The sequence below is a fragment of the Crocodylus siamensis genome, chromosome 3 (assembly GCF_052110815.1).
Source record: "Crocodylus siamensis isolate JL-2025a chromosome 3, ASM5211081v1, whole genome shotgun sequence".
In the NCBI taxonomy this organism is placed as follows: Eukaryota; Metazoa; Chordata; order Crocodylia; family Crocodylidae; genus Crocodylus; species Crocodylus siamensis.
In genome coordinates this window covers 98481605-98497592 of record NC_143397.1, presented here as the reverse complement: position 1 = coordinate 98497592, position 15988 = coordinate 98481605, and the positions used below count along the sequence as shown (strand labels likewise).

The window sequence follows — 15988 nt, the reverse complement described above, 5'->3', positions numbered from 1 at the left end:
GGCTACCCAATATCCAGTAATAAGCAGATACCTCTTATCAAGAGAACTAAGGAAGGGAGGGAGGGTGGTAGAAGCCAGAGCAGATTCCTTGCATTCTTTGGCTAGCCTATTTCAACTCCTGAGTGGTATTAAGGCTCTTCCTGTCCTACCAAATAAAGAACTAGTAGTAGTACATAAGCACTGAATTTCATAAAAGTCACCAGGAATGCAAACAGAAATATGCTCACAACCTTGAGAAGCCAAAAATTTTGCATGCTGTCTATGCAAAACAAGTTCTCTCAAGCTGGATCTAGATTTCATAGTCTTACAGATCATTGGGTCCAGCTCCCCTGCATTTGGGCAGGAAAGACTGTTGGGATCAGATGACCCCAGCAAGATGGACATCAAGACGCTTTTTGAAGATCGCCAGGGTGGATGACTGTAGCACCTCTATGGGGACCCTGTTCCAAACTTGACTTGTAAAGAAGTTTTTCCTTAAGTCTAGCCTGAAGCGATCTTCAAATCAGTTTGTGACTATTATTCTTTGTCCTTGAAACTTAACAGATCTATCAGTGATTTTGATTTTGGTTCCAAGCTTGGCAGAGTTAAAATGCCATGTGATTTCAGATTTTATTGGGAATGCTTCATACAAGTCTAATTAACAAAAACTATTTTGCTTACAAAACCACTGTTTTGTTACATATTCACATTGCAATTATGAAGTGTTCTTGCTAAAAAATGTAGCTGAAGTCTAAACAGCTTCTTGGATTGTCCATCCATATGGTATTATTTAAATTCTTCACTTCAGTAATTATTTATACATTACTCTTCAGCAGTGGAAGAAAAAAGAAGAAAAACTATTAAATTGGCATATGCTATGAATCTGGTTTACTAGTCTGTACCTTGTCAATCATACATCTTCATGAATGTCTTGTGCAGTAGAAAGTATGCTATAAGAAAAACCAAAACACACACACAAAAGAAGATTCTGGTTTAAAACATGGCAATCTTTCCCCATACCCAAGTCCACCCAAACTGAATGTCAGCATGGTATCATCATCCGAGAGATGAACCAGTGCAATCAAATCTTATTTGCCCTGAGGGCCTCCCTGGAAAGGACACTATTGTAGGTGGAAGAAAAAAAAGTCAGCAAGGTATATTTCCTAACCTCATGAGAAAGAGCAGAGAAAGTAGGCAAAGAAATACAGCATGCACTGGCATTTTGTGTGCCACTGCATAGGAGTCGTCATCCACTTTAAAAAATGTCGCTTAAAAAGGGTGGGATGGCAGTAGCCATCTCTGGTGTACATGCATGTACATACAGATATGTTATCTATGTGTATGCGTGTTTACACACACACACACACACACACACACACACACACACACGATCAGGCCCTGGCTTTGAAATCAGGGCTTTAGCCTTCCCATCATAGCCATTCCTCTCAGTTCGCAGTCTTGTCAGCTCAGCATCTATGTGGGACACAGCTGGTCAAAACTTTCCATAGGGTCCTAGCCATGCACCCATTATCTGCCACTGGAGTGGGCAGCCAGGGTCAGCTGACCCTTCAACCTTTCCTATAAAAACCCCTGACCCAGAAGAGGAGGTGTCCAGGAAAAAGGGTTCATTTTGTACTCAGGCTGTCTTGCCCTCAGTTCTTAGAATCATAGAAAATGAGGGTTGGAAGGGACCTCAGGAGGTCATCTAGTCCAACCGCCTGCTAAAGCAGGACCATCCCCAACTAGATTACTCCAGCCAGGTCTTTGTCAAGTCAGGCCTTAAAAACCTCCACGGATGGAGATTCCACCACCTCTCTACATTACTTGTTCCAGTGCTTCACCACCCTCCAAGGGAGAAAGTTTTTCCTAATACCCAACCTAATCCTCCCTTGCTGCAACTTGAAACCACTGCTTCTTGTTCCGTCATCTGCCATCACTCAGAACAGTCCAGCTCCATCCTTTTTGGAACCCCCTTCCGGTAGCTGAAGGCTGCTATCAAATCCCCTCAGTCTTTTTCCTTTGCAGACTAAAACCCAGTTCCCTCAGCCTTTCCTCGTAAGTCATGTGCCCCAGTTCCTGAATCATTTTCATTGCTCTTTGCTGGACTCTCTCCAGCTTGGCCACATCCTTTCTATAGTGACCCAAAACTGGACATGGTACTCTAGATGTGGCCTCAGCAGTGCAGAAGAGAGAGGAAAAATCACGTCCCTTGATCTGCTGGCAATGCTCCTACTAAAGCAGCCCAATCTGCTGTTAGCCTTCTTGGCAACAAGGGCACACTGCTGACTCTCATGCATCGCATTGTCCACTGTAACCCCAGGTTCATTTCTGCAGAGTCACTGCTTAGCCAGTCAGTGCATACAATTCTTCTGTCCTAAGTGCAGGACTTTGCACTTGTCCTTCTTGAACATCATGAGATTTTTTTGGGCCCAATTCTCTAATTTGTCTAGGTCACTCAAACCTAGCCCTATCCTCCAGCATATATACAACAGCCCCCAACTTTGTGTCACCCACAAACTTGCTGAAGGTGCAATACATTCCATTTTCCAAATCATTAGTGTAGATATTCAACAAAGCCAGCCCCAGGACTGACTCCTGGGGTACTCAATACTGGCTGCCAGCTAGACACTGAGCCATTGATTACTACCCATTGAGCCCAACAATTCAGCCAGCTTCTTATCCACCTTACAGTCCATTCATCCAGCCCCTACTTCCTCAGCTTGCTTGCAAGAATACTGTGGGAGATAGTAAAGTCAAGGTATATTAAGTCCACAGCTTTTCCTGCATCCAGAGAGAGAGAGAGAGAAAGAGTGTGTGTGTGTGTGTGTGTGTGTGTGTGTGTGCGCGCGCGCGCATAATACATATACATCCCTCTTGAGTATAATTCAGCACTGGCATTCTCAGATTGTCTCACCTCACTTTCTTTCCCTCATTATCTTCTCTATATTTTGCATCCCAAAAGCTTTATTTTCCACAGTTGTCATGGAAATTTACGGGTGGCGTGGGATTCCTGTGTGAAGCAGGACTCGCCCCAGCCTCATTAGGTTTAGTAAACCAGAGAACACTCCGTCTGTTCTGTTTCAGATGGCACACCATCAACGGTACTATAAAGAACAGGAGGACATTTAGGGCCAATTTCTACTCTTTCACATTGAACATGTGGATCCCATTTTACTTTATGGAGACTTTCTACAGGATATTTTCAGGTAATCAGGAAAGCAAACACTGTGTATTATTTCACATAGCTATTTTGGTGCTTCACAGCTAATACTTTAAACTACGTTTCTAAACCACAGAATAACATAAGGCACGCACATATTATTTTAATAAGTAAGGTTAGATACATTACAGGCACAGAATCATTTCCTATATTGATTAAAACTCTATGCACACAACACTCTGTATTAACTATAATCATAAGCAAGCTTAAAAAATTAAAAACAAAAAGTAGCACAATAAATCACAGTTGATCACTAAGTCCTATCAATGTAAACTTCCAGCAGCATTCCCGTGCATGATACTGTGAAGAAGAGGAGCTAGCATGCATTCTGTGGATTCCTCATACTTTACAAACCCACAGTTATGCTCAGCTGGGGAATGTTAAAAAATGCTGGAATGTGCATCAGAACAAGATTTCAAAATATGCTGTTTTTGCTTTAAGAAGCCCATGTGGCCTTTTGTCTCTTTTTCCTAATAAGTGATATAAAACAGAGTAAGTGACTGGAACAAAGCAAGTCATGTTCATAAAAACAGACCCAATTCTCTTCTCTTCTCAGACACATGTGCAGCTTTCATCAACTTCGCTGGATGAGGCACACACATGGCTGATGGAAGAATTTGGCACATCACTTGTATTACACACAACACAGGAAACCTTTTTTATACATCTGTTTTACAGATAATAGTTGATGTGCTTACTGAACTGACACTTCCCTTGGTGGTCTCTAATAATGCATTTAACGAAGTTACAAGCTTTTACTGCTTTTGTTCAGTGATACCCAAAACATACATTCACATTTCAGAAGATGCTTTTATGAACAAAGGATAAAGCAAAGGATTTTAATTTTAATGAAAAAGGACCTTAATTCTAATAGCCAATTCTAAGAACCTTATTTGACTTTTGGAGTACTTAGAAACAATGTTTTACTTTCTGGATTATTAATAAAGTGTTGGAAGGCGTTTGTCCTATTTTACTTGGGTGACAGGAGAGCAGCTATAAGCACACTCTCACTTGCAAAGCTGAATCAAAGAAATCAAGATAAACAAACACCCCCCCCCAAATTAAGAGCAAGAATGTATTTCCTTAGAATACCTGGCAGAATGAATTATACTTGAAAACAAAAATCTGAAAGTTAAAAGACCAGATCCTCAGGTGAGCGGGTACAGTGTCAGTGAAATTAATAACATCCACTGACAACAAGTGAAGCTACACACCAAAATTTTCATGCCATTCTTAATTATGCCCCATTACCTTAACCACCTGGCTTTAAAATCCATTACTACTAGTGTAACCGAGGTGGGGAGTGGGGCAGCAAGCATTTCTATTTGAATGCCTACTTCCTGGAAGCCCTTTTTATAGCATCTGACAAGGTGAAATGTTGCTTAGGAAAGCTTATGCATCTCTGAATTAGTCTGCAAGGTGCATCTCAACCCTCAGCCCTTTTTGGCAGGTTATACCTTGTTTACGCTCCCCATGAAGATGTTCACATTTGGGCATCGGATCTACTGGTGCCCTGATCATTCCACACTTGGAGCAAATGAAGTCCCAAAAATCGGTAGGAATTATAACATTAAGGAAACCTTATCTGAATAATCAACATGGCCCTGATGAAATATGAGCTTACTCTTGTGTATATAAATTACAGCAGAAGGATATTTTAAGAAACAACTGATAAGAAATTTGATCACACATGAAGAGAGTAGGTGAATATCTGAGGATAAATCAGTAATAACTACCTTAAGTTTATTTTTCTGGCAAAATTGCAGAGTAATTGCTTCTTGTAACCAGCATATAAATAAAATATTAAAAGAGCAATCATACGTGTTTTCATGATTAAGACTGAGTGACAGAATGGCTAATACTTCCATCTAGACCCATAACATAGATACATAATCCATATATCTAGATTTTACCATTAAGTATTTCCCAACTTGAAAACAATATTTCACAAATTACCCATAACCTAATCCAGCAGTTTCAACCGGGGACACGTACCCCTAAGGGTACTTGAAAGAGTTGTAGGGGGTACGCAGAACTGATGTGGCCAATAATGTGGCAGATAAAAGCTGCATGCAGACAGCACAGCATGCAAGAGGCCAGGAGTGCAGCCTGGCAGCATGGAGAACAGCTGAGTCCACCTGGTAAGTCTGTTGTGAGGGGTGGGAAGGGAAGGGCAGGGGCAGATCAAGGTCCCAGCAATGGGGGAAGAAGTGAGGCTGGGGCAGGCACAGCTCAGCTGGGGTGGGGCATGGGACTGAGCCACGTGGGAATGGGGGGCAGCTTCTGCTGCTATACGCACCCCCAGGATGGGGGTGTGTGCCCTTGGATCTGTGTGTGGGGCGAGGGTAGGTTGGGGCCGGGAAGTTCCTGGTGGGGGGGCTGGGCTGGGCTGTGCTCAGGGTGGGTCGCGGCAGTGGGAGCCACACCCCCCTGCCCCCCAGACGAGCTGCTCATGGCTGTGTCCCACGCTCTGCCCTGGCTGTGCAGCGCCTGCATCTGCCCCAGCCTCGCTTCCTTCCTCACTGTGGAGGCCTCAATCTATACCCCCCACCCTGCCCCTTAAAAACAGGAAACAAATATATAAAGGGGTACATGAGCTGAAACTTTGAGACAGACGGGGTACACTTGTTTAAAGAGGCTGAAAACCCCTGACCTAATCAGCTTCCTTACTTCTAGAGGTAGAACCTTCTAGAGGTTATGAAAAATAACTAGCCAGATAAAACACCATCTATCAATCAACTATATAGGTCTTTATTTTAACATTATTGATGTTAATTATTAATGCAATATTTTTTGGAATCTGGAATTCCAAATTCAAGGCTTTCATGCTTTTGCTCTGATGTGCAGTAAAGGGCTTTCTTCAGTCATAGCATTGTTTCTCTCTCTCAACACCCCTAGGAGGACTGTTCATAAAAGCAGTAACAAAACAAAACAAAAATCACTGAGATTTGATGATGTTTCTGCTTAGTGACCAAAACCTGTTTCTTCTACGTTAAGTAAAAGCCAGTGTGGGACAATTCAAGAGTACCCAATCTGCCATGACTAACACAATGACCATTTGCACTTAACATATGGTAGGATCTGATCCAAAATTTACTGCAGTTAACGGCAGTTTTTCCACTGACTTTAACAAATTTTAAAGCAGTTTCAGTCCTAGATCTGATACAGAGTTGTAACTGACCTCACTGAATTTCAATTACACTCAAATTCAAGGTATATGAATAAACTCAGAAAAATGAAAACAGATACTTACCTGTACATTCATGCTGTAGTCCTTTACCGTAGTAGCCTTTTTCACAGATGCATTCAAATTGGCCAGTGTGAGTGCCACACTTGCAGCTAGCCATGATATCGCAGCAGTTTTCATTTGCCTCACAAAGATATGAACAATGGGATATGTCTTCTTGAATGTAACTGCCAGAAGGCAGATCTGAAAGCAAACCAATTATAACCACACATGCACAGTTAGTAATTAATTAATGTTGCTGAACATCTTATCAAACCTGTATTCACTAGGGGTAACAACAACATGAGGAAATATTTCAGTTCATACAAATGTACAAGCCAAAGTCTTGGGGGGGGGGGGTGTTGGATGTAGCCGTGTTGGTCTAAATGCGGTATCTTTTATTAGACTAACTAAACAGTTGGAAAAATTGTTCTTTGCAAGCTTTCGGGTACAAACACCTTTTTTTGACTGATAAGATGTTCAACTACATTAATTAATTACTAACTGTGCATGTGTATTATAATTGGGTGGTTGTACCCAAAAACTTGCAAGGAACTTTGTTTCCAACTACGTAGTTGGTCTAATAAAAGATATCACATCTACCCAAAGAACCTTGTCCGCCCAAGCCAAAGTCTGAATCTTTTAGTCAGACAGAATGCTCACTAGAGACTATTGAGCAAAAATCCCCAAGCCTTTGGTGTCTTTTTTCCCTTACTAAGACTAAGCTATTGGCTTCCATGCAGGAAATAAAAAGATACGGGCCTGAAACAGCTTTGGCTTAAATGATTGGAAAGATTTCTGCTGACTCTGATAGGTACTGCCTTGGGCCCCAAGACAGCAATTTGTCCATGGGTCACTGTTTAACTGTAAAAATACTTGCTTCATAAATAAGAAAAAAATCCTCCTTTATTCCCTCCCCACCAACAAAAAAAGAATCATCTAAAAGCCTATCTGCATCCCAGAACAACCTGGAAGTACTGAAACTTTTTCCATGTTAAATTAATCAATAAAAAATAAATAAAATACAAAGGGCTGGATCTTCAGCTGATATACTTTGTATAATTTCATTTAAGACAATAATACACTGAATTTATAATAGGAAAACAACTAGCCTTACATTCTTAGTTGCTATTTTAACCCTTTTGTCCAGGGAGAATTATTTTTAAGGTAAACATCAGAAAAAAGAAATGTTGCATTTTCATACCTAAAAAATGAATCACATTTACATGGGGGAGGGGAAGGAAGAGAAAGAGATTAATTTTATGTATTATACAGTAAAAGCTTATGGATAGATGGATACTTAAGCAAATTCTTAATTCTTACCATATACCAATTTGTACCTTTAGGCAGCACAGTATCTTATTAAGTCTTAATCCTTAATCACGCAAAACTTCCACTAGCACAAACTTTGACACTTGCTCAGGCAAAATGGAGAGTTGAATCTGATCTAATGGAAACTGCAAATGCATATTAAAGAAAATTAAGCTCAGAGTATTAATTTTGTCTTAATACCCGAGATATGCCTGTTTTTGTAGGACATAGGCGATATGACAAAACAAGGAAAGAGGAAAAAATCTATGCAAATCATTTCATGAGACCTGTGCTGTACCTCTTGAAAGGTTTTCCCACTTGCACCCCCATGCTCTGTACAGGGCCTGAAATGATAGTGTCATTGTGACAAGATGCCATACCTTCATGAAGAGCTCTGCGAGCTAATGCTTCAAACTCTGCAAAACTGTGAAGCAAGTAGCAGTGTTCCTCCTTGGGATAAGACGCCATGTCATTCAGCTCTCGGATGTTGCCTTGCCATATCCCAAATGTGAAGATCTCCACTCCCAGTTCACGCAAGGATGCTGCGATTGGTCTTGGGTCACCCCCATTGGAATACCCATCAGTAATGAGGAAGATTGCCTTTGTGGCATTCCCACGAGAATGACGCAGTATTTGCTGTAAGCATATAAAACAGTACATCTCAGACAGAAGGTTAGTGACAGGTACTGTATGCTAGGGTGCAGCTTCTTTTATTTGGATGGCTATCTAACTCAATCTAGTCTTTGCTAGACCACCCACTATTGTTAAAGATCAATCTGTGAGCAAAGATTGTGGTTAAAGTGTCAAAAACTGGCTCATAGTTTGCATGCCTAGGGACCAGTTATGATGCAGACACCATGAATTTGTGCCACTGGGCCAGTCAACCATTTCTCACAGTGATGAACTATATTTTCTGCTCTGGCAGAGAGCAAAAAGAAATACTCAGTTCCAGCACAAGCTCCTCATGCTGGGAAGATTTCAGCTTTACTGACTAGCTTAAAAGTAGGATGGATAAAATAAATGTTGCAGCCACATTAGATCCACTGGGCCAGATCCATATCTGGTGGACATCAGCCTAACTGTACCACCCACCCACCCACCCACCCACACACACACACCACCTCTATAGATTTGTGAAAAATTTGAAAAACTAAGTTAGTTACAATTTTTAAAGCTGGAGACCTTGGTCACAAACAATGTGCCTTTAGCATTCTACCTTTTTTTGTAGTAAATTCCCACCCTACAAGGTAAGTTCTACTGAATTCCCATAAAAATGTATAAACACCATCTTTTTGTTCCTATAGAATTAGATAAAACAGAATGGTTATTAACCTACAGCAGATATTTACAGAAAATGTCTGTCTGATGGACAGCGAATGTCTTACTCTGAGGAGGGGAGTGAACCCGAGTGGAATCAGGCTCTCTTATGATCAGGGATCCCGGTTTTCTGTTTAAAAATCCCAAACTCTCTGATAAAAATAAATAATTAAATAAATAAATCACAAATTCTCTGATTAAAACCCCACAAATATACATTTTTCTGTGATTAAAATGAAACACCACTCTCTATCTCTATCTATATCTACAGAGGTATCAGTTGAACACATGGTTTTCTTGATACTTTTATCATTTTAAAGTAATGCGGATGCCTAACAGTGCCTCAATTGTTATAATAAAATAAATTCTAAATACCTATATATTTTGGCATTTGAAATTTTTTTTATCATGGAAAATCAGAGTTCTCCCTGACCCCTTCACTCACCAGGATGCGGGTCCAGATGCAGCTGTCCTGTCCCCCACACTGCTTTGTGGTGCTGAGCAGCCCTGCCCCTTCCCATTATATTGCCCCTCACTCGCAAGCCACAGACCTCCCAGTGCTCCTCACCCCAACCTGCAGCCCCCCGACCCTGCCAGTGCAGAGTGATCCCAAGCCACGGTCTCCCGGCCCTGCTGGTGCCCCTCACTCCGGACCCACAGCACTCCCACCCCCAAATCCCTTCACTCCCAACCTGCAGCCACCTGCCCCTTCATCAGCCCTGCTCAACAACAGGCTCCAACTACCACACAAAATACATGTCTTAAATGGCATAGGAGGATATAAATTAACTAAAATATATCTAATCTACCCTTCCTGTTTTGCCAACAGGCCTAAAAGCTATTCTAATATATGCAAAGCTAACGAAACCAGAGTACATAGATGAAGTAGACTCTGCAGGGGTCCCATTTCGCAACAAGGAATTAGGAGCCAGTCGGGACAGCTCGAACCTTCCAACCCTTGACTCGAGAATATGAGGGCACATAAGACAGGAGCAGCCCTAGCAGAGAAAGATGGCCAAAAGAATCCGATCTCAGGTACCCCAGGAGCCTCCATGACTAGAATCAGCAGACCATCACTGGAACATTAATTTAAGATTATAAATCTGTAATTCAGATGGAGCAGTATGTGCTGCCAATCAAGATTCCTAGGCATCCTGTAGCTAGCTCTTTGAACTGACAAAAGGATAATATTGACTTGCGAGGGATACTGCTACAGTGGGGACTCCTGCTGTTTGGGGAGTACTCCTTTTCCAGGTGAGATATCATCCAGAGCCAGAACAGTGTTAAGACTAAACTACAGTCCTACAAACATACTTTTTTCCTTATACTAAATATTCTGAATCTTTCAACTACACATTAAGAGCTATTCTTTGTCCACTGGCATTTGAGCCAATTGCATAGGTTCTTTGCACCTGGTCAGCCATTTAAATGTACATAAAGTATTTTACAATACATTATGAAGGACAGGCCCTTACTAGTACATACAACACTTTGGAAAACTTGCTTTATGTCTATACATGTGCAAGTTGCTACATTAGAATTGGCATAACTTAAGTCACAGAAAATATTTGCAAACAAAGAACAAAAAATTGTAACAAAATTGTTTCAAAGGACATATGCACCATTATAGCTCAGGATAAAAAGCCTTTTTATGCAAGCTACAAGCATCTCTGGATTTTACATACCATAACTGAACTGTGTATAACAACATAGTTACCGCTAAGTACAACTTCACTGGAAGAGTTTGGGAAGCTGTACTTGGACATGGAGAAAAGGAGGTCTTTAAATATTAAGTGTAAAAAAATAAAATTAATTGTCCTATTACCATGTCGCAGGGCACTTAAGTGCCCAAAGGTACACATGCTGGTTGCTGGGGCAACCGCAATGGTCAGCTGACCGGAAGGAGGCAGGGCCTGGCCTATATAAACAGCCTAGGCTGAGGCCAAGCAAGCAGTTCCCCACTAACATCCACGGGAGAAGGAGCTCTGCTGGAGTAGGCAGCTTGATGGCCTGAATAGCTTCGGCTTGAGGATACCGGGAGGAGAAAGCCCACGTAGGGGATTTGATTGATGAGTAGCCAGAGGGCTCAGAGTTTACATTTAGCCAGGTGGCTTAGTTCTTGAGTTGCAGCTGATTGGCTTAGGGTTTTGCTTTGTGGCTACACCGGAGGACCGGGTGAGGCTGTAGGGGTTGGAGGAGGCCTCATAGGAGCTCCCCAGTAGCGTGGGGGGTTCCTGGTGCTGGAGAGGGCGCCGTGTTTTGGGGTGCATCGACCCTGGCCCCAGTGGGGTAGTGTTGTGAGGAAAAAGCCCCAGCGCAGGTGCAGGCGAGAAGCCCTAGTGGGGCGTAAGACCCGAGAAGGTGAGTCTGGGGGGGCCAGGCACAGCAACGGCCACCTGAGCCTTGGTGGGGTTTGCAGACCCCAGGAGGGGGTGCACTGACCCCAGCCCTGAGAAGGGGCACAGTGCATTGGGGGGCCAGGCATGGCTACAGCCACCTGAGCCCCAATTGTGAGGCGCACCAGAGTGTGTACCAGTGAGAAGCCCAGAGGGTGCTTGCGTTAAGCCCCAGGGAGGGCGCACAGGAATAGAAGCCCCAGGGAGGGAATTTGGGGGCCAGGCACGGCTATGGCCACCTGAGCCCTGTTCGTGAGGCAGGGCCCCAGCGCGGGCGGGATTGTGAGAGTGCCCCAGTGGGGCACAGCCACAAGAGAGGCCGGAGAGCGTCCATGGGGAGTGTGGAGAAAGGCCCCAGGGTGGGCGATTGCCATGAGCCCAAAGGGTGTCTGCAAGGACGCAGGCGATAGTAGCCAAGCAAGGGGGTGCCGTGAGGGCGCAGCAAGGGATTTTGACAAGACAATGTCCGGTACATCTGAGAGGCTTGGGGCGTGGTATTAGGGGTGGTAGCCCTTGAGGCTTTAATTCACGGGGTCCACTAAGATGGTACACAAACTGGGATACATCAGGGGTACCGTGTCCAAGGGGGCAAAAGGCAGCTTCCCTTAATACTTTTATCAAAGACGTGGCAGGCAAGAACAAGGGTGCATTTATACCAACTTGGCACGGTAGGGGGTGCTAGGAGAGATCACGGCCGCTCCTGGGTCCCTGCCCCGTGACATACCACTAAAGCTACCATTTTAAATTTAATTGTGTTGCTATTCAGTGGCTGTGAATCAAGTCAGCCAATACACAGGTGTAAAATCTAACAAGGCTGCCAAAATAATCCAGAGAAACACGGGAAAATAAAACCCTTCAGTCGTCATTACTGCTTCTTAAGAAGTCATCTCACAACAGACCCATTCTAAAAAGAAAAACTTCTCTTCTCTGGTATCTTCAAGTTCTATCTTAATATATGTTAGATTATTAACACATGCAACTCTATTTGAGACAGCAATTATTCATGAGCCCATAAATACAGTATAAACTGTGCTTCTCTAAGATACTATGGCTGCTATTAAAGGGAACAGTACAAATTTTCCACTCAATTTCATTTTCCACTCATTAATTTTTAATTCCTAGTTCAATGAGCTATTCTCAGTGAAGGCACGACTGCTTTATACCAGCTGAGAATGCTGCTGTAGAAGTTTAAAATCAGAAGCTTGGAATGAAATCTTGACAGCATCTAATCGACTTGAGTTCTGCCACTGGCTTCAGTGCAGTCAGGTTTTCACCTTGCAATCTCTGAAACCACAGATATAGAAGGAGATGTGGAAGTGAAGGGCAAAGAAGGGCACAGTAATAGTGGCAGTTACTTCAAGGGATATTGCCTGTTAAGAATACTGTAGTAGTTCCTGTTTTGAAGCATGCTGAGTAAATATGGGGGGCCCAGCCGATCTTCTGGGGATGTGTAATGCTGCGAGAGTGGGATTCTGAGTGTACCATTCCTTCTCCTCTCTATGCAGAACTGCACGTAAGAAACCAGAAGTCTTTGCCTTCACTTGCTAGAGCAGAAATACCCTGGTATTAGGCACACTTTAAAAAAAAATCACAGGAAAAAAAAATCACAGTAAAACATATATACTTGTTCTGAGAAACTTAACAACAAAATAGTTTCTTGAACTCCTTCCACCTTGTAGTAATAATCCTAGTTAAGAAACTTATGTAGCAAAAAAGGAAGTGATGAGTAAAGCTGTATAAAAAGACATCAAACACATGAAAGTAGTTGAAACTTACCTTCTTTCTCCTTTATCATTGCTTCAAAACACAGACCAGTGCCAACAGCCAACAAAGGTTTGTGAACATTTTAGACAATATGGCCACGTCCACATGAACAGGAGCATCTGTGGTACCTTGAAGCCTTTTGAGGCACGACAAAATGCACGTGGCACATGTGAATCCATTTGCCACTGTACATATTTGCATATTCTGCATAGTTGCAGTGCAGCAGCAAAATTAGAAACTAGCAAATCCTGGTATCTTTAAAAAAAAAAAAAAAAAAAAAGCAATACGGTGCATGTGGCTGCAGTGTGAGCTGCCTGAAAACTGGAGCCAAGCCAGCTAGAGACATGCTCCACCTGCTGGCGAGGCTTTGCACACCTGGATCACCACCACTGCAGTCTAAGGAGGTCCCCAGGACCTCAGTTAAGGTCACTGGGGCCAGACCAGGTGCTAGCCCCAGCCTTCCCTACACCACCTGCATTAATTTGCCATGTACCAGGGCTCACGTAGGGTCATGCCTGGGGACAAGCAGCAGTGGTACAAATATGTGCTGCTGCTGCCACTTGTCCCCAGGGAAACACATTCCTGCTTGTGGGGACATGCCCCAAATCAAAATTTTGTACAAACTGTAGCTAATGTTGAGAGTGCTCAGACCAAAGCATGGTTCCAAATGTTCACCAAGCAAAAATAAATACATGTGTGTGCATACTCTCTCTCTCACACACACACAAACAAAGAAATGAAATCCTCAAAGCATAACTCAGTAGCACCAAGTAGTTTGAAGCAGATCCAAACCAAAGCTTGGCAGTTGTTGCTTTTCTTTACTCATATATTTGGAGGCTCATAATAAAAAACTCAGGGGCCCTCAAAATTTATAGGAGCTGAATGAAGAGCTCCAAAGCACCCCAGAAAAACCAAACCCATTCCTTTTCACACTGCTATAGTAACCATCAAAAAACTAGAATGCAGCAATGCTAAAAAATAAAGCTAAGACAAAAGACACTAACAAAATAAATACCTACAACAGAAAATCTCTCTGATCTCCAATAAATCAAAAAATGAATGCCATACCCTATTTTCAAAGTGACTGCAGGCTGAACTGAAACTCCTTTCTACGGTTAGTTTCGCAACATTTCTATTATAAGATCTTGTTTTCAATAGCTTAAAAGTTTACCAGATTTTAACCATAAGGATTGAGTTTGTTTTCTTTTAGACAATTTTAGCAAAAAAGGGTTTTTAAGAAAAGAAGTTTTGCCAATGTGAAATGTTTTCTATAGAGATGCACTGATACATCAGTCCTATATCAGATCTGCACTGATATAGGGAAAATTGGCAGCATCAGCAATCGGCATTTTTTGGCTGATGTGGCCAATAATGTGGCTGATAAATGTCCCGTGCATGCGCACAGTCACAGTGCAGCATGCAGATGGGCAGGAGCACAGCCTGGCAGTGTGGAGAGCAGTCAGGTCCAGTTAGTATGTTATGGTGGAAGGGGTGGAGAGGAGGGAAGGGGGGCAGATCAAGGCCCCTGAGTTGAAGGAGTGGGGCTGGGGCTAGGGCTGGGGAAGGCGCTGCCCAGCTGTGGTGGGGTCAGTTGTGGGACAGAGCCATGAGTGGCTTACCCAGGGGGCATGGAGGAGAGGCAGCTCCTGCAGGCACCCCGCAATGGCATGGGACCGGATCTGCGTGCCAGGTGAGGGTGGACTGGGGCTGGAGTGGCACCAAGCTCTTCCTGGAGGGGGGCCGGGCTGTGCTTAGAGTGGGTGGCAGCAATACTGGGAGGGGCAGTTGTGGGGGAAAATGGCAAGTTTTGGGGTGGCTGCAGCCTCCCTGTGTAGCCCCACTCCCAGCACCCCCTGCCCCCCCTCCACCACAACAGATTTACCAACTGGACACTGCTCTCCAAGCTGACTGGCTGCATATCGGCAATCCAATCAGTATAAGCCTATATGACTCATTAAAAATCAGCCATTGGTATCTGCCCAAAAAACTCTATCAGCGCATCCCTAGTTTCTAGCAACTCATTTGCTGAGAAACTTTAGCACCTCCATGCTTTGAAGGGGGAACCTAACATTTAATGGCAGTGGAAAACAAAGAAAGGAGAGCAACCTTAACAGAGATATTTCTTAAACTGTTCAGTGCCTGATTTTTGCAACCTTAATGTTCTTTTAGCCTACTTTTTTTCCATGCAATACCTTGGTGCAGCTTAAGGTATAGGATGGTACTACATATTTTGACATCCTGTTCTTTCACTAGGTCAACTATTCCATGGGCGTGTGACAGGTTGAGGGCTTGGATAAGCACCATTCTCTTGCTTCCCTCTGCAACTCTGCCAAGCACCAGGACTGCTCCCACTCTATACTCTAATGTGAACAAGGAAAGCTGGGAAGTGGCCGTGGCCCCAGCTTCCATAAGCCCTTGCCATCAGAGGGCACCTCTACATGTGTAGTTGATGTGACTGAATATATTCCAGCTCAATTAGGGCATTTTTGCACATGTTCAGGGAGGCATGGAAGGGTGCTTTAATTAGCAAGGGCTTTTACCCAAGTGTCATGGGCATCAGTATCCCCCACGTTGAAAAATGGCAGTGGAGTACTCTGAACTAAAGCTTGTTTGAGAGCTTTAGTTCAAAGTGCCCCACTGCCATTTTTTGGCACAAAGATGCTAATACACATGATGCAAGAGTCTGCTGGAGCGCGTTTATTTTCGTGCTCCAGCAGACTCGATTCATTTCCAGCACATCTGAGCTGGCTCCCTGCACAGGTATAAAAGCCCTTA

The 15988-nt window shown here is 43.3% G+C and overlaps 1 protein-coding gene across 3 annotated transcripts in view; it reads right to left on the bottom strand.

Annotated features, from left to right (window-relative positions):
- The window catches only part of SVEP1 (sushi, von Willebrand factor type A, EGF and pentraxin domain containing 1), a 190731-nt gene that overhangs the window by 144840 nt on the left and 29903 nt on the right, over positions 1-15988 (bottom strand). For all 3 annotated transcript variants that reach the window (XM_090038832.1, XM_090038830.1, XM_090038831.1), the window contains exons 2-3: positions 8117-8372; positions 6453-6629 (exon numbers count right to left, since the gene is read on the bottom strand). In XM_090038832.1, the coding sequence (XP_089894958.1) occupies positions 6453-6629; positions 8117-8372 (433 nt within the window). The remainder of the gene's footprint in view (positions 1-6452; positions 6630-8116; positions 8373-15988) is intronic.